The sequence below is a fragment of the Vidua chalybeata genome, chromosome 2 (assembly GCF_026979565.1).
Source record: "Vidua chalybeata isolate OUT-0048 chromosome 2, bVidCha1 merged haplotype, whole genome shotgun sequence".
Classification (NCBI taxonomy): domain Eukaryota; kingdom Metazoa; phylum Chordata; class Aves; order Passeriformes; family Viduidae; genus Vidua; species Vidua chalybeata.
This window is the reverse complement of record NC_071531.1, coordinates 95239007-95258473: the sequence shown is the minus strand read 5'-3', so window position 1 is coordinate 95258473 and position 19467 is coordinate 95239007. Positions and strand designations below refer to the sequence as shown.

Genomic DNA, 19467 nt, shown 5'->3' with positions numbered 1-19467 from the left:
TAAAGGCACTCTCTGGGGGTGTTCAGAAATCAATTTGAGAGGCAAGCAAAGAAGAACTATAGTGGTTCTTTAAAAAGGCCATTCTTTCAGGCCAGATTTTTGCCACAAACTGTTGCTAGCATAGTGGAATCTGACATGCAACTGGGATTTCTTTGCAGAAAAGGCCCAGGGTTATACATTGCTACATCTGGAAAGCTGCTTGTACAACAATGGCTAATTTTTGTTGGGATAGGCCTGGAGTAATCTGTATCAGCAAAAACAATGCTATGGATAACAGTCATATATACTGGTACTCTATATTCATATAAATTATAAAAACAGTGAAGACAACCTTGGCATTGCTGTTTCCTCATATGTCACAGAATCACATCTCCTCAGATATGATAAGATGATAAATTATACTGGCCATCATCTTCAATACTGGAGTTCCTCAATTACAAAAATTTCTTGTCTTCAATAAAGTAAATCCATGCAAATCCTATTTTCTTCTGTAACTGTGATTGAGGTTAGGATTTAACTTGTTTTGTAAAAATTTGGCTATTGCAGACCTCAGCTAAACCTAAAATTGTTGAAAGGAAAAAAACAGATGCTCTGACTGGCAAGGGAGAAAAACAGATACTGAGGTAAATTTTCTTTATATTCCCTGTTTTCTAGTTGATTATTTTTTGCTAAGTACTGCTTTGAATATTGCAACTTTCTCTTCATGATAAATATCACAGCATAAGCCCAATGACAAAGCATTACTCAACATAATTTTTGATATTGTTTTTCATCAGTTTTATTTAATGCTAATGTTGAAAATACATATGTTTAAATCATTGTTTAACAGACTTCTGTTTAGTTATATGGGTTAGAAATACAAATCTGAAAAAAGTCTATCTTCTCTGAGATAAAGAGAAATAAAATTAATTTCTGATTGTAATACTTGTGGATAGGCTTGAAATTTGAGGAGATTTATTTTTTTAACTGAATTGAATATGTTAAGAATAAAGTGTGAAGAATATAGGGAGCATATATGAAAAGTTTGTTAGACCCAGTCACCTGCCTCCAATGGCCATAAACAGATGTCTACAAAAGTGTGGAAGCAAGCAGATATAATACTTAATTTTGAAACTCTCCCAAATAAATTATATTTGGAAACTTCCTAAAATAGTATGGTTTCTATGTATTTAGTGTCTCACATTAAATACTCTTCCACAAACCCACTTACCTATATTATTAAAATAAGCATACACAATATATATTGGAATAATCTAAAAATGTAATGAGTAAATTATAAACATGATGTTGTGTAGACCTATTTGCTTACCAGCCTTTTTCTTTCCTTCTGTGTAAGCACAGAACCACAGGATTTCATAAACTGGAATAGTGAATCTTGATATTCCAGGAGAATATATTAGTAGAATATGAATTAATGCAGTACAGTATGGATTCAGTTCTATAACTGAAGTTCCTCAACACATAAAAAACACTGTGTGGGTTTGAAGTGCCCCATATGCCAACTGTATCACTTTTGACCCTGGTAATATTTAACATGGTTCCTATGGAGAAGGTCAGAAAGCTAGAATCAGGAGGATTCACTGCCTCTGCAGTGAGATTAAATATCATCAGCCAGATACAGAGGTTTGCTGAGGGTTAGCACTGATCTGTGATTATGGTGGGGTTTTTTAAAATCTATTTTAGTAGACCATTATTTACCCTGCAATTATATCACAGTGTGTTTCTGTAATTTTCTTTATATCAAACAAAAGAAAATAAAGTGTAAAAGAAAATAAAGTGTCCTGTAACTGCTGGTCTCAGAAGATGTGTGGTATAACAAAATATCCCCATTCAATCCCCTAATTCAATCCCCAATCAGTCCCCTAAGAGGACTTTTTCTTTTACTTTTCAATGTTCTTTAAACACATGAAGATAATTTTTCATCCTTTAAATTGTCCTTAGTATAGAAGGACCTAGTTTTCAGTTGATTGACTTTTATAGCCAGTGACTTAGAACTTTGAGGACAAACTTTGATCTTTGCTGGCAACGTGGATGTAAGAGTGGGGATTTGGCATAGTTTGTGTTTTAAGAAAATACTAGAATATAAGTATGCACCTCATGAACATCACAAGGTAACTACAGCCATTGTTATATTATTCCTTTTTAATTATATTTTGATTTATAGCCTGGGGGTTCTTTGTTCAAGCTGATATTAATGAGAAATAATTTCATTAAAATAAGAGAAGACATGGATGTTCTTGAGAGTAATTTGAAAATTTTCTGTCTAGAGTTCTTATCTCACCTTTTTAGCCTTTTTACAAAATATCTGCTTTGGAATTCACACCATACTAAGAAACTGCTTAATGCTTATTTTAACTATAGGAACAGGTACAGAAAGCCCAACCTGTGTATTAAATGAAGACTGAAAACATTTTTGGGTAGTAGTTGTGAAGACTAATGTGGATTCTTTGCTCTTTTTTTGCTAAGGTTGGAATTATATGTGCGAGATGGTATAGAGATCAGTGCCTGTCAGCACAGAAAGCCTAAAATTCTCAGTAACCAGAGTTCCAACAACTAATTGTTGATGCATTCAGTTTCCTGGCCATCCAAAACAGAAGCAAGTTCAGCAGAGGTCCTTTTTGTGGTTATTACAGGACAAGAAGATAGGCTAGCTGACAGTTGGGACGAACGTGGATGTCTTCATGGCCCATATCTCTGATGCAATTTGAGCAGCCAATTTATTGTCATTCTGACCCCTGCTGTTACACTGAGACTTATGATGGGGCTTATTAGCTCAGTTTCAACACTGCACTGCTGCAGTTACCTGGCTTCTAAGTCTGTAAGTCTAGCTGGTTTTGAGTGGAAGAGGTTGTGCTGCCTGCAGAATTCCACACAGGCATTTTCTGCTTTGTTCAGCTGTATCTTCAGTTTAATCAATTGATTTTGAGTAATCAACTGATTTGAATTTGAAAAATTGATTATTGAGCACACTGGGGCCTTGGATTGTGAGCTTCCAAGGTCCCTTCAAGACCAAGACTGCTTGTAAGAGCTGGAACAAAGGATGTGTCAATCCCAAGAAGACTAGTGAGCCCTAGGTTTGACTTTGTTGCCTCCTTCCCCACAAATTTGAAACTTGTATAGATACCGTTGTTGTAGCTTCTATCACATATCTGGATATCATGACAAATACAACACTGTGATGCTTTGATATATTTTCCTTCAAAATGCCTTTGCTTGAGAAAGACACTGAAGCTCTGTATATTGTTGTTAGAGTATGTAAAGTGCTGTCTTTCCTCTGCAGTAATGAACAGGAAGAGAAACAAAGGGACATTGCATAGGAGCAGAAAGGCAGGCTTCTTGGTTAGGAGAATGACCCTTCCAGCTTGCAGAAGCGCTGTTCTTTCCCTGGAGATTTCTTTACATTCCCACAGATTTCATAGAAGATCAAGATGAAGCTCTAGCTGGTTTCATGTAGATGGTGTATGTATCCATGATGAATACCACTTCAAAAGTCTGCTGCCAGCATCTCCTGCAGGCATTTCTAGTGATCATGGGTTCAAGAGCCTGGCTTTCCAGAGTGGAATACCTGCAGAGAGCTGTAACTACATCTACATGAAGTGTTTTCCCCTTTTCTGGTGGGAATTCTTTAACTGATGAAAATGTCTCTGTAGCCAGTTATCACTCTCCTAGTGCCAATACTTAGTATTCTGTTCATGTTCTTCAAATGACATCACTTAGGTAACAGGAATCGTGAGATGAAAATTGAGTTTGCAGAATAATTAGATGCTCTGCTAACCTGCGAACCTAGAAATATACTTGTTTTTTTCCTTTCTCAGGTTTATTAATTCACAGTAGTAATCAGATATGCAAATATAGAAAGCATGCACATTTTTAGTCATTAAAATGTACAGGCAATGTGACATTTGCTGACTAACTTCACCCATTTTATTTCAGAGGAAGACACAGTGTTCCAGGAAACCTGAAGATGGTTAATCCTCAAAAACGATCAATTAAAAAGACTGTAGGAGTGAACCAGCTTCCACAGCTAAAGCACTGATTTAATATTAATGCCAAGAACTTCCAGTCACTTTTTTAAAAAATTAATTTGACTGAAAGTTTATAAATTGAAGATGGAAGTATTTGTGTCTTACTGCAATGCCAGATCCAGATTGGAATGTCTTCTTGGATGCCTTAGTGTAAGTGTTCCTCTGCCTAATGGAATTGCTCTTCTAGTTGCCATCTTTGTACTGGTGATCTCTGACCTTTTCCATTCTGCTTCACATCAGTGATTCGGAGTGTGAGGGTGTTGGAAAATTTGGAGAATATTTAATGTCTTATACACTTGTAGATCTTTGAACTATGTAGCCATGAAAAACAAACAAGCCTCTAGCATTTTTGACCGCTCAATCCAAGAAGAAGAAGGCAGACTGATGTACCCTGAAGTATTGTCTAAATATAATGTTTTTTTAAAAAGCTGGCTTGCCACAGATCCCATGTTGATTGCCACTTTCTGTCTGCATGGTTTAGAAGCACATCACCATTTCCAGCTGCTTTAGGCACTAGTAATGGATAGAAATGACACAAAAATTGAGCACTTTTTATTAAGGAATCTTCAGAGCCTATCTTGTAGAATGTTGTTTCTTTTAAAACTATGTATGTTCTATAAAGAAACACATATCCTGATATTGGTATGTTGCTCTTTGAAATTTGAAATCTCAGATGAACCCTTGTATCCACCGTCTTGGGGTCATAAAAATCTCTGTCTTCTTCAGTGGCATTGATCTTTGTACTTTTAGGGTCCAAAACAGTGCCAGTCCTAAAAGTCATCTCTTCAGTGAAAGTAAAACTACTTTGTCTCTTCACTCTTAAGCATGCAATTATTGTTGCAATTTTATTACCTACATTTTAGTCATTAAATTCAGCAAAATTTTTTCAAGTGGCAACAGGAAAAATGTTTTGGTAATGAAGCTTTAATCCTCTGGGTTACATCTTAAAAGCTCTTGGCAGAGAAAATGTGGTTGCTTGACTGCCCTTTATTATTTTAAGAGCATTCCTAACTCTTTGCAATAAAGTTTTTTCCCTCTTTAAGAGCAGTACTAATAGTTCCTTATTACTGGCAGCATTAGAGTGACATTGTAATTAAACTCACATTGAAAGACAAACCAATGGTGTCATTCTAAAATGCAGAGAGCAAAGACCTGTAGCATGGTACAGCATATTCAGTATGGAAATCCCTTTTTTTTCCTCTTACATAGTATGAAATTCATTACAGATATTTGTCATGTTACCATGATGCATGAGGTATCCTTCTTTCTTAAGCAGGGTGGTCTGCCTGGCTGTTTTTTTCCTCACATAGCACAGCTGGTTAGGTTAGCACTCTTCTGTTTGTGTTTTTCACATGAAAAAATTCCAAATGTTCATTGTGCTGACATTTGTCATTGTGGTGAAGGAGAGGGGAAAAATCACCATAATGGCTCTACTGGCATAAAAGACAAGGGACATCTGCAGTAGTAAAGAAAATCCAGTTCTTGGATTCATGCAGCAAACATTTCCTACTGGTGTCTCAATCAAATGTTGGTGCACTCAAGTCTGGTCCATGTAGCACCTCAGAATAACTGGAAAAACTGCACAAATATATCAGAACATTTTTTCACAACAGGAGACGATGCTTCCCTCAAGGATATTTCTCACTGAGGACTTGAAAAGAGACTTTTTTTGAAGCCTTAAAAGAGGCATTTATTGGTACAGGAATGACCTGGGAGAAGAGCATACTATATCCTATTTAGTCCCTGTTTCACCTTGCCAACAACATTTTGATTTGATTTCGGATTCAAAATGCAGTAGTATGATAATTAATTGCTAAAATGTGCTGTTTGACCATTCTAATTGTACGTCCAGCTGTAATCTTTGTTGTGCAAAATGGTTATAGTTCAGTACTCATACTCTTTGAATTACTTGGCATTTAATTTTCTTCCTGGTTTTCTGAAAATAAGGATGAACCTTATAACTAAATTTGATGGCTCCAATTTTTTTGCAACAGCAAAAAGAGAGTTTTTTGTTTCAAAAACATAGGTCTTTTTGGATCTAAATAAAACTTTTACACTTTTAGGTTTCCCAAAACATGTAGGAATTTTTTGTTTCATTTGGTGGCGTTAGGTGAATGAGTGTTTTGAAATTCCTGGATGTATCTTGTGTGGGCTTTTCTTACTGTTTTGTTGTCCTGTGAAATACGGTTTTTTGACATTTGCAGCAATAAACAGTTAGATGACTTTATGTAAGATCTTTGATATGGATATTTCAGCACATTTAGGATTAATTAATCCTTAAAATTCTTCATAGTATGCAGTATTATTTTAGGCCTAGAAGATAGAATCAGGTTTATTTAAAGTAGATATGGGAGTGTAGTGATGTCTGGTTTTCCCCTGATTTCACAACAGGGTGATCTTTTGTAATGCTGCCAACTATTTCAAGATAAACTAGGCCTCCTCTTAAGTCTCTGTGCATCATACATGACACTGAAGGAATCTGAAACCAAAAATGGGAAACTGAATTGCTGACAGTTGTGGTCAGTGATTGAATGGAGCTAAACATCAGAGGAAGACAGGATCAGAGGTGAAGGTTTGAGTCTGGCCAAACTTCTTCTTTCAGTGTAGAATGTACTTGAGATTCCAGATATACTGATTGTAGTGTGTAAGTGGCTTTAATTGATAGACTGGCAAATTTGATATCCTAACTTGGCACTTGAGAGTATGCTGCCTTTACATGGTTACTCATGTAATTCCATTAATTTCAGATGAGTCATGATTTTGAGGTAAATAAGGCATTTTAAGTATTTACCCATAATTTAAATAATTTAAATATAAAATATTATTAATAAATATAAATTATTATTATTAAATTTAAATATAAATTTAAATTTATAAATTTATATAATTTTATAAAATATAAATATAAATATAAATATAAATATAAATATAAATATTTTATAAAATATTTTATTATTTTATTAAAATATAAATATAAATTTAAAATCTCAAATGCTGGTAAGCACACATTTCTTATTTCCAAAAAAACCCCCCTTTTTTTTTTTTAGAGTCTCATGATTAAAGATAGTATTGTGTAATGATATTTGTTTTTAATTATTCAGTTTAGCAGCAGTGCACTCTTCTATGATGGAATAAAATTAAAATGTTTATTGGACAGACATTGACTGTGTGGCTGATTATTATGTAATTATGCAGCCTAACCACAGGCTGCAGAGAACTGGGGTGATAGGCTTCATCATGTTCAGGATATCATTAATAATAAGCAAGATATTTTGTTGCTTAAATACTTTGTTCAATGGGTTCTCTGTATTTAAACTGACTAGGTGGTACAGCTGACAGTTTCCCCGATTCCTATGATATTCTATCTCTACTGGTAAAGATGAAGTGCATAATTTAGCCTTAATACATTTCCAGTAGAGGAGGATGCTGTGCAGGCCATTTTACAAATGTGATGCACACAGTAGCAAAAAAATAAATTAATAAATAAGCAAGCGAACCTCTGTGTTATTAAGCTTCTGCTCTTTTTGCCAGACTGGTCTCAAACATAAACTAACTCTAGCTGGAAGCAGATATAATGTGCCTGGACTAAATGATAGCTAATTGCCACAGTTTTATCATTTTACACACAGGTGTCACACTAATGGCAGACAGCTCTAGACTGGATAATGAGGCTTTTTAAAGGTGGCAGGACCTTATTTACTTGGCAGATGAGTTTAACCCTCTCTTCTAAAAATAGAAACATTGGATTTAGTTCCTTATAGGTTACATCTTAGAATCCAGTTTTCCTGCACTTCACTAATCTGTGCCATAAACTACCAACTAAGAACCATGTAGAGATCAAATGAGTCTCTCATGTCTACAGGAGTAGCATGCAGGTGGGGCCAGGCTTTGCCTGTTCTGGGAACAACTCAGTGCACCACCCCAAAGAAAGGGCTCTCACCATTTCTAGGCTGGTAAAGTTCCTGTGCTCTGGTTCCCATGTAACTTCTCACCCCTCCCTTTGTTGCCTGGGAGAAGATGAATTCTGCTTCAGGATCTCATCTGTAATTTGGGGAGAACAGTATGTTTCTGGTGCTGAGAAGTGACACAAAGATACATACACTGGTGCTGGAGGGAAGTCAGCTGGTAAAACCACAATGAATCTAAGTCTGACCTAAATCAAATGGGTTTTCTTTTGTCTTACAATGAAGAGGGATAATATTGGTGCTCTGTTGGTGCAGAAACAGCTGTGGCTGCTGCATCTTACTGAAGAGATTTACCAGTAAAGACTGATGTCAGGGTATTTCCTGATGAACACAACCCAGTGTGACACAGCAGTGACACCAGTTGCTGTGCATGTCTTGTCACAGGGAAAAATGTCAGCTCTGAAAAGAGAAGGATCCCATGTGAGATCCAGGACAGGCCTCACTCCCACACCACCCTACAACAGGCGCTTCCCCCTGCATCTGTCTGATCCCTCCACACAAAAAGCAAGTGTCCTGTGGGGAATCTGCTCAGGAATGATGTGGTGTAACAGAGCAATGCAGACTGGCTACCAGAAAAATTTGGCACAGCTGAAGGGTTATTTTGGGGGAAGGATGAAGCAACAAGGCTGTGCACTCTTGACTGATCCTGTGCTGATTAGGAAGAGGATACTGAGAAATCTTTTAAAAAGATGAAAATAAGGAAAATTAGCCTGGGAATTATCTGTCCCAGTTTGCAGCTTAAAAGTCATACATCTAAGTCTGAGCTAATCACTGTATACTCAATGAGTAGTCAATAGGAAAAAAAAAACCCAACAAAACAGAGACCTTCAGAGTGCAGCTCCTCTCATTCTAACAGAGATGCTTAAAATGGATCAGATGATACATCAACTGGATTTCTTTCCCCTGACTAGAAAGAGAATATAGGATGACAAATTCAGAATAACCTGTCCAGCATGTAGATAGGTAAGCTGAACCCTGTTCTTGTGAATTTCTTTATTTTTCTTGCTCTGGCTAGGGACAATGACACCCAAGATTAGTAGAGGGTCTCAGCCAAGAAGTAATACTGAGCTGCAATTTGACTCTCCTTTGGGCTGATCTTTTTGTCTCACAGCAGCCCAGCATTCAACAGAGGACCTGTTCTTTAGGCATTGAATTTACAAGGCCCACAAATCTATTCTTACGTTGCACCAGTACTTACAAGGACAAATTACCTTTCTTTTTTTTTCTTCCCTTTGAGCACATTTGGCAAGCTCCATGTTCTTTTGAAATCAAACCAACAAGCTGCTGCATTATGCTAAAAAGCCCTCCTAAAGCCTGTAGACCTCCAATGTACAGGTGGGAAAATACAGCCCATAGATCTATTTGCTACAGACTTTAGAAGAAAATTTGATGCAATTGTGATAGGAATCAATAACCCCGGGATCAATCCCTTTTTGTGTGTTCCTGTCTCTTAAAAAGCTGAGCTAAGAATTTACTCATGACAAGTCAAATTATTGCCTGGGCAAATGTGTTCTTGGAGGATTAAAACAGTTTGCAATTCCTGCCAGGCCTGCAATGGCTGGCAGCATAATTTCATTAATATAATATATTCCTAGGGCAAGAATAATTTGTCCAAATACACTTAAAATGTTTGGATAAAATAATCTACCTTGCCTGAGGCTGCCATCAGAAAGCACTTATCAGGCCAGACCTTCAGTCTCATCGACACCTGCAGGAGGCTGCTCCTGTGCCACGGCTCAGAGAGATGTGAGAGCCCCGTGTCCTTCACTGGCTGGAGAGGAGAGGAATGGAGGACCATTCTGTCCATGCTGAATTTTATACTCCAGACATCTGAAGCAAAGCACCAATCCTGGAAACATAACTGTGTTGTGCTGTGCTCATTGCTGCCTTGGCTAATATTGTATCAATACCTCTAGTGGCTGGTGTTTCTGGGTGTACCCACAGACATGCTGAGCTGGAAAAGTAATAGAAATTCCTCACAATCCAAATCAACAACAGGCTTGAAGGAGATAGAAGAAATCTCTCTTTCCAGCCTAATCAAAATTAGAAAACAACAAACGATACTGTAAAACCACATGCAGTTCCTTGGCTTTGCGTTGATGCTTCAGTCATCCTGGGCTGGGCCTGACCCTGGTTCCCTGATCCCCAGCTCCACTTGCAGGCAGATGTCCTGCCCCAGCTTTGGCTGTCCCTGTCCCCAGAGCCCCTGCTGCTCTGTCCCCAGTTTGTACTACTCCTGGTGGGGGCAGTGAGATGGTCCCTGCCCTGCCCTGCTCTGCTTGCCCAGGGATCCCCTGCAGCTCCGAGTCCCCAGTTTCAGGGGTCACTGGCTGCCACCCATCCTGTCAGATTTGCACTCTTTGGTGGTGCTGACATAAATAACAATTCGCTGACTGCAGGAGTGATTTACTTTAAGCACTTTAGCACCTGCTGTTGCTCATTACAGGATTATCATGCCCCAGATTGATCCTGGCAGCCCGGGGTTTACAGTGTTAGCACATGGCACATGTGTAAGAGTTACCTTACGGGGTGGTGGGTTCATGCACTTGCTCTGTCCTCTCTGCGACCCTGCTTCATGCTAAGATCTCTCTTGTAACTGGAAGCCACAGGTTTTAGGCATGTGACAATCAGAAAAAAAATCAACAATTAAATCAACATGAAGGTTTTTAATGGTAGATATCAGCATCTGACAGCATCTAATTGTTCAGGATAACAGCATATTCTCCACCATTGGCTCATTTTGTCACTATGTGGGTATCATTGCAATTAGCCTTTCCTGAGAAGGATAAGAAGGATACAAAGATGGAGCTTGTGCTAAAGGCTCTGCAGACATCTGGCATTTCACACTGTTCTCCTGGGCTGGCATTCAGTGGGAGAAGTTATAATAGTTTTTAGGGCACATATTCCAAAACTCTTGGCAAAAATAGCTGTCTCACTCCTCCTGGTGATCTCCCCTGCCTACTTAATTGCTTAAATTGCTGGTTTTTCTGTTTTCTGATGTCCGCAGCACATCCTTTCTCACTGTAGCATTTCACAGGGCTGCAGACTTAAAACTTCAACTTGTTTTATTACAGTTGGTCACCTACAGCCTGAGCCATAGAAGAGTTCCATTATTATTTTCTGGCCTGGTAACCATCTGTTTCCTAGTGCCAGCACCAGCCACAGCGGTGCCTGCTATGTCCACTTTGAACTGTCTGTCTTCTTTCACCAGCAAAACTTTCACTGGAAATTACTTGAATCGTACTGCCTAGGATGGCTCTATGGACAACTATCACTTAGGAGCAGTGCCCATGGCATTTACAAGTTGGAAAGATGGAACAGTCTGTGCCCAAAGATACAGAAAATGGGAAAAAGAACATGCTAACACTACAGAGAGCAAAGCGCCCTGCAGCTTTCTCAGGCAGTGCTCTGATGAGGTGCAACAACAAAATAACCCCACCAGCACCAAAAAATCCCCAACCCAAAATCACCCCCACTGAAATCTAAATAAAAGGTTTATGCAATGAAAGATGGAACTGGTCCATACAAGTTTTGAGTTATTTTGAGGAAAAGTTCAGCATGACTATAAAAACATTGTAGAATCAAAATTCATATAATCTTCAAGTTTAAATAAGCATTGGTACAAAGCAGGGGAGCGGAGGAAGGTTACCCTACAAAAGCCTTTGAAAGTTTTACTTAAGAAATACATTTGAGGAACTCTTTTAAATCTAAAATGATGCTTAGAGGCAAGGATTATACTTGAACAAAACAGGACAAAAGAGGTTTGCTGAGGCCATAATTTCTTTACTTGTAAAGATAAAGTTTAACAAGTTTAATGGACTAGTAATATTCTTATAGAAAGAAAAAAAAAAAAAGAGATATTCTAAAGTAAACCTGCATGCTTTTGGCATTTTTTGAGCCATGGACTGTAAGTATAGCTGAGGTACTTTTTCCATATAACAGTGTGAATATGAACTGGACTAGATTTCTGGACTCCTAAAAATGGTCCAGATAATATAGAATGTGTTTTATGCTAAGACCCAGATTTTCAAAGGACTTTGTAGAACAGATTCAAAGAGGGCTTGAATTATATAGGAATAACAAGTTATTTTTCCAGAAGGGGAATGTACTGCTGACACTGTATGTTGCATGGGAAAAGTTAAAAATTGTGGTACTCAGATGCTGAATGGGGGGATGTACTCAGATGGGAAAAGTTAAAATTTGCAGTACTCAGATGCAGAATGGGGGAAGCATAAGCCAGCCAGGCAGTAGTCTAGGATGACGACCAGGAATGGTGGAGAGCTCCTGTCAACTCTGTTTTATCTTATCCAACCCAACTGGGTTTCCATTTCAGTTATTGGCCACTTCACAATGAAATGCAACTTAACGAGAAAATTCTGCACTGTGCTCCATTTCAGAACTCTCAAATGTTCTTGGAACAGTTTAGCCTTTAGAGGGTTTCTTATTACTGGAGTTTTCTACAGAGCAGAAATGAATGCATCACTGATGTCATTGTGTGTGCATTGCATCACACATGCTTTTCACAGTCATTCAGAAGTCTCTGATTTTTGACAAACAGAAAACACTCTGCTGAAATGGTTAAACAAAATAGGTTATTAGTTGCCTTTTTTTTTAAATACCAGTTCATATTTTGAAATGTATGTATATAAAAACACTGAGAGTAATCTTAATCAAGGGAAAGAAAAAAGGTTTCCTTATTAAGGAATGCTGAAGAGCTTTTGTGTGACCTTTTCACCCACTCAAATAAACTTTTCAATTACGCACATCTCTGTGAGCAATGCTCTTACCAGTTTACTTATTTCACTTTGTTGTTGCCCAAGAATCATTATTTTAAATATAACAGGTCAGTCTCCTTCTTCTATTTCTTCACTGACCTTCAACACAACTGATATTTAAGAGCCTGAAATTGTGATTTTGACAATTTTAACAAAACAGTGATATCAAAAGTCTTTTGTCTATGAGCTGATTAGTCAGGCTGGTGACTCTTGATAAGTTCAGGCTTCTTCAGTGTGAGTGGAAATACCAGCAGGTGTTCTCTGCAGGTATGACACTGTTATCAAATAAGCATTTTCTATTTGTATACATCTTGTCCTGCATTTTTAAACCAAGGCTGTGCTGGAAGCTTTAGAGGTGACAATATCTAAAGTTATTTTGTGGCATCTGACTCTTAGCTGAATAGTGGAAACACAAATCAGAGAAATGCAAATAGTTTTCAAGGAAAATTGCTTGTTTTTTCCGCTTGATTTTTCTACTTGATTTTTGGTAGAAAAGGTAGGAAATTGAAGTCTGTCTAGACAACATATGCATGCAGCTTTTCTGGAATAAAGACACAGTTTAATATCAGAAAAAAAATAAATAAATAAGAAAAAAAAGAAAATATACTACCAGATGTTGATGCTTATTTTTCTAAAATATGTATTTTATTTTCAATTTTAAAAATGGACACATCTGTGGAAAGTACCTCATGCCAAAGATTTTTAATGACTTTTAATGACTCATATTTATGAGTCTTGGTTTTGTTTGAATTTTTGGGTAGAAGGCACCATTTCAGCTGCTGGAAGCAGAGATTTTGGCATGGAGAAATCCAGGTATTGCTTTCTGGGATTAACTATTGCCATCACTATTACCAGTGGAATTGTGCTCAGTAGGGACTGAATGTACAGCCTGTCTACATGCTTGGACGAGATGTGCATTCCATGAGAAAACTTAAAGCTAGTGTATGAAAAACCACAGAAATCTGCAATACCTGTAGTTTTGTTCTCAGGTTACAGTTACCTAAATGGAAGAGGATTTTCTTGGATTCATAAAAAGAGGGGTTTCATTCTTGTTACTGTATTGTACCTTTAACTATTGGGTACCTTCTTCAGGCTGGTGGGTAGAAATTGCTGGCAAGCTGTACAGCTCCGTGGATGACATCCCATTCATCTGCGCTGGGCTCTTGGGAAAACATTTTTAAAAGGAGAAGTGGTTGAGCTAAGAATAGATGATTACTTCTAAATTTGCTCTCTAAGGGCCATTAAGTAATCAAATGAGCTCCTTTGATTGGGAGGAAAGTTCAGTAAACCAACATAGTGCTGGGTCAGCATGTGTACTAGTGAGCACACAGGAGGGGGCTTCGCATGGCTGAGTGGAAAGTTCCCAGTGATGGCCATGACCCGTTCTCTTCAGGATAAAGCATTGTAAACACTGAACAGCCCTTACTTTGGTCTACATCACCTCCCAAGGTCACCCTAAAGGTGGTGACCCAGCCTAGGTGTCTGTAATTCAAATGTGAGACAGCAAGACAGCCCAGTATATGGAGGTACTTACCTTTAAGGCTTCACTTTATTTAGACAGTTCTGAATATGGAATGATGTTATAATTAGGACACTCGGCTGGGCTGTAGGAGATGATGATGATACAGTGACTCAATTTCTCACTTGTCTGTGGGATAACAACTGTTTCCTGTGGGCGTTGTAAGCACTATAATTCTGTCATGTTCTAGAGGTGTTTCCAGCTCAACATGACAAGCATTACTGGTTAAATCTTGCAAGAGTCCTCTAACTCAAAAAAATGAAACAAGAAATTTTAATGAATGGTGGAAATTGTGCATGCTTATATTTTTCATACACCAAAAAAAAAAAAAAAAAAAAAAAAAAGGATTATTTGAGTTTATTGGCTGGCCACCCAGAAAGATGTAATACCCAGATTTCTGCAGTGCCTAGATTCCTGCAGGCTGCTCAGATCATGGACTGCTTCTGCAGCATAGCAGAGCCCTGATCCTGATTCCTTGTGACAGCCACTTCCACCAGTCTAGACCAAGTGAGTGTGAGAAATCATGGCAAGTTAATAATGTTTTTCATCCTCTCTTCCTGAAGGCTAAATGTCTTCTCTGTAGGGACAAGGATCCTCCAAAGGGTGAAACAGAGCCGTCCACATTTGCAGGCAAAAGGACAGCCACAAGTAGAAATCCATAGTCTCTTCTGCAGAGTGCCGTGGGCATTTCTTTGAATTGATGGTTTCAAAATCTGTCATGTTCTACTTCAGAAACTGATGGAGGAAAGGGCCCTTTAATCTTTCTTTCTTTACTGGCATGAGAACTGGACAAAATCTGCTATTTTGTCCTAGCTGAGATTGGTACAGAACATCCCTTATAATCTTGCCAAACGCCCTTGGGTTAGAGATATGAGCCTGAATGAAACTGTCAACTGTACTGGGAATATTTTCAGTTCCCTCCTCATCTCTGGATCCCCTGCTCTGACTTTCTCCTTACCTTTTCAAGGAAAGACATAGGGTATTTGGCTTAGATTTTGGATTTTGTCCAGGTAGATGTAGAGATGGAAATCTCTTCTTACTGCCAAAGTGAGAGAAACGCACACAAAAAATACAGAGAACACTTGTTTGTTAAATCTGATTGGGAGCAAATGGAAAATGGTAATAATAATATGTATAATAATATGTAAAGTGACTTGACTCTGTAAGTGTTTCTTCACTTAAGTAACTTTTAAAGTGTGAGTTTATGGCATATAACTTAGCTGTAGCTGATTTCAATTTGAATTCTCCAGGCTTCTCAATCTAAGCACAGAGATCCACCCACAAGAAACAGCTTGCAGACTTAGACCTTTAGCTGGAAGAGTTGGCTGACTTCTGTCAATCAGCCTGCTAGTATATTCTCTCCCTACTCTCTTCCTAAAATAGCACTAGCTAGTTGAAAATTTGTTTTTGCGGGGGTGGGTAGGTGATAGGAATAATAAAATGAATTCATAAGCCTGGCTGTGCATCATCCTATGTATATTAGCCATTCACATGTGGTGTATGGCTACAGAATTCACAGTAATGCCATTCAAAGGGATTTTGACATTTAAAGGTCAAGTAGCACCTCGTTCATTTGGAGAGCATAATCCAAAAAAAAAAAAAAAAAAAATTAAAGTGAGCCTCAGAAAGAAAAGTTAATAGAACAATGGTGTGGTAGCTTGCCATTTTGCTTGCAAGTGGTTTTGAAGATCAGTCAGTAGTTTCTCTTGCCATTCACTGTGAACTATAGTTCTAAAAGGGGAATATAAAGACAAGCCTCTGTCGTAAAAATGGCTACAGTGCCTCGCTGCTAGAGATCAAATAGCCAAGGTGCTTTGAAAATCAGAGGAAATAACAAAAAATTATATGAAAAAGTTCTGCTTGCTGCCTTCTGCTTCCTTCTTCAAATAGCTGGAAACTGAACTAGCTTTGCCTCTGGTCCATGCTTTCCTCCATTTCTTTGCTTCTTTTTTTGTTTTTTTTTTCCTTTGAATTTTTTTTTATCAGAAAAAAAATTGGCAAGTTTAGAAAAATGTAGTTATTAAGGAAGGAGAACCAACTGAGTTGTAAAGGTCCTCTTATTCATTTTAAAAGTCACTGAGTCATGCTGGCAGAGGGCACACAGTGCTGCTATTTGCACAACCTAAGGGCAAGAAACATTTTTTTTTTTAAGCTCTTGTTGTTACAACACTTTTATCATAGGCACAGTCGGAGCAAAAACCTTCAGGAAAAAAATTTAAACATTTTTATAAATTTGTTCTCTTGCATAAGAACTGAAAGGTGAAGCCAACTTTTTCCTCATTCCAAGGCAAAAATAGACCAGAACAACAAAGAACAGATTAAATTCTCAACTTTCCTTGAACTCCCTTTAAGATTAACAGAGAAATGTTGTTTCTCAGCTGGACACTCTCCATGTCTGTAAATCACTGTTTGTTGTCTGCTTTTCCACACCATCTAGCTCACCTGAGAATCTGCCTTTGATGTGTGCATTGAAATGATTCTTTGAGCTGGATATTGAAAAGGTTGACATTTAGCTAGATGGGAAATAAATACCACATGACTGTAATGATAGCACATAGTCTTTCTCCCCCAACTTTTGGAAGGATGAAAGCACAGGCCTGTCTTCTTTCAAGACATTTTCAAACTTCCAGTAATGAGTTAGCAGGAATTTATTGTTGGAAACAAAACACCGTGACTACCACTGCAGAGTTCCCTACAGAACTGCCATGCACATCAGCCTGGCTGGTTTGAAACTACCACGTGTTGGCAGGGAAAAGATGCAACACACTTAAATCACTTCCAACATGCAAGATTTCTAGAAAAAAAAAAACCCATAAACAACACAGTGAAAGGTCTCCCACTATCAGATTATGATTTGTCACTGCCATATGGAGCACTTAAAATGAAAGTTAAAAAACTCTCAAACTCATCATTTATTTGGATTTTCTTTTTACCAAGTTTCTGAATGCTGGTTTTACAATCTTATAATTTAATAATGAAAAGAGTAAAGAGTACAGACACTACATAAGAGTGTCTGTAAAGGACATAGAAGACTAAGCAATATATTTAAGTTGACTTAACTGGAAAAATTTAACTGGATTATGCTGAGATGTCATGATGTACAACTTCTATGAACATTAATTTTCAAGGAATGCAACAGTTTTTCCTCTGAGCTCCTCCACTGTGGTACAAAACAAGGACACATGTAGTGGGATTATTTTCCTTGGGAAGAACTTGAGCTGCTTTCTTCCTACCAGAAGAAGCCAAGATGGTGAGTGTTGTTAATTCATTAAGCAACTCCTACAACACAGCTTGCTTTCAAGGAGAATATAAACTCTTCTGATTATTTTAACTAGAAAATAAATGTAGTTATTAGTATTCCAACTATGATCAAATGAAGGTATTACTATGAAGTTATTACTTTGATCTCCTGAAGCAAATAAAGAGGGGGAGAAATGATGTTTTAGTAATTCTTCAAGTACTATCTGGTTATAAAAAGTATGTCCAAAATAGGATTTATCAGGCACTCAGAACTCCTTCTAGATATTTTACAGTATTGTAGATCCTGCTTAAAAATATTTCCCTGTGCCTGATTTTTCTTCCTATCATTACAGCACAAAAAAACACTTCAAAGCAATGAAAGGACTCATAAGAGGCATCTGATGCCTGGGCTTCCATCACCACCAGCCTGTGTCATGTCACAGAGATATTCCTGACAGATGTGGGCCCTTCAGGATCTGTATTGAATTATGCTTCTTCACTGCTGAGTGTCAATACACCAGCATATTCATCACACACAAGAAGACAGTCTAAGCGAAAGAGTTGGGGTTGTTCAGCCTGGACAAGAGAAGGCTCTGGGGAGACCTTGTAGCAGCCTTCCAGGACATAAAAGGGCACCTGCAAGAGAGCAGGAAAGAGAATTTTCACAAGTAGATATAGTGATAGAAGAGAAGAGGAAATAGTTTTAAACTGTCACAGAGTAGATTCCGGTATTAGGAGGAAATTTTTTACTGTGAGGGTGGTGAGACACTGCCACTGGTTGCACATAGAAGCTGTGGGTGCCCCATCCCTGGAGGTCTTCAAGCCCAGGCTGGAACAACTTGGGGCTTTGATCAACCTGGTCTAGAGAAGCTGTCCCTGCCCATGGCAGGGGCGTTGGAACGAGATGATCTTTAAGGTCCCTTCCAACCCAAGGCATTCTAGGATTCTATGATTCTGTGATGCTGGCAAGTGTATAACCTGTCCCTCGTCAGGAGTAGTTTTTCTTAATCTTATAATAGCCTGGGTCATTGTTCTTCTGAGTGCTGTTTGTGTGGCTGATCAAGATCTGTCATAGATGCTGCCTCAGACCAAGTCCTTTGGCACCCTGTTGTGAGTTACCTGGAAGCATTCCCACAAGCAGCCCTGACAGTTTTATATTTATGTTGTGCAGTGCTTTGGTCTCCAGAAACCAGGGCCAGACTTCTGTCCTAGGATTATGTATCACCTTCTCTAATGAGCTGGAAAACACACCAGAATACAGTGCTCAGAACCTCAGTAGAAACAACCACACAACAGCCACTGAGGGAGAATTTTCACTCATCCCAGCTGGCAAAGGGCCTTTGTGCCAACAAGAGAGGCAATGCAAGACTGCAGCAAGTTACTATCAATACCCATGTCAAAGAAATGTTGATAGCTTGCACTGCTACTTCACGAGTCTCAAACCAGATTTAAGTGACCTTCAGGTTTTCATTCACAAACAAAATGGAATAATAAAATTTAAAGATGCTTTGAGCATGGGTTTGGCTTTCAGTTGTCCTCAGGATCTTGCTGAAGACCTTAGCTGGGCTGGTTTACAGGCAGTGTGTGATTGCAATTTTTTTTTTTTTTTTTTTTCACACAGATGCCCATCTTCCCCTTCCTGTCAGGTCAGTCAGCCAGTCTGCAGCTGAGTTCCATGGAGATACAGAAAAAGGAGTAAAGCAGCTGCAGTTTAAAAGACCAGAAGTTACTCCTTTCTCTGATGGTGTGTGAGTGCAAGTTTTTCATGCCAGCATCCCACTTTCCTTAATGATTGTCTTAACTTCAGGCCTCACCACTGTCTTTCAGGCAGTTTTTAAAGCATGCAGAAGTACCAAGCAGAACCTTGTCATTTATCCATATTTGCAAGTTGAGCTTTGCTAAGACATGACCAAAATCTGACTGGTCAGGACTCTTTTTCTTTT

General features: G+C 38.2%; 1 protein-coding gene across 4 annotated transcripts in view; it reads left to right on the top strand.

The window, feature by feature from the left end:
• The window catches only part of CCDC169 (coiled-coil domain containing 169), a 40760-nt gene extending 23274 nt beyond the window's left edge, over positions 1–17486 (top strand). For 2 of the 4 annotated variants that reach the window (XM_053934645.1, XM_053934646.1), the window contains exons 7-8: positions 547–623; positions 3934–5067. In XM_053934645.1, coding sequence (XP_053790620.1) covers positions 547–623; positions 3934–4036 — 180 coding nt within the window. In that variant the 3' untranslated portion in view covers positions 4037–5067. Of the gene's footprint in view, positions 1–546; positions 624–3933; positions 5068–6416; positions 6796–17412 lie in introns of those variants that run through there. The other 2 variants (XR_008429227.1, XR_008429226.1) reach the window with 2 other exon arrangements.
• The last annotated feature ends 1981 nt before the right edge of the window (positions 17487–19467 follow it).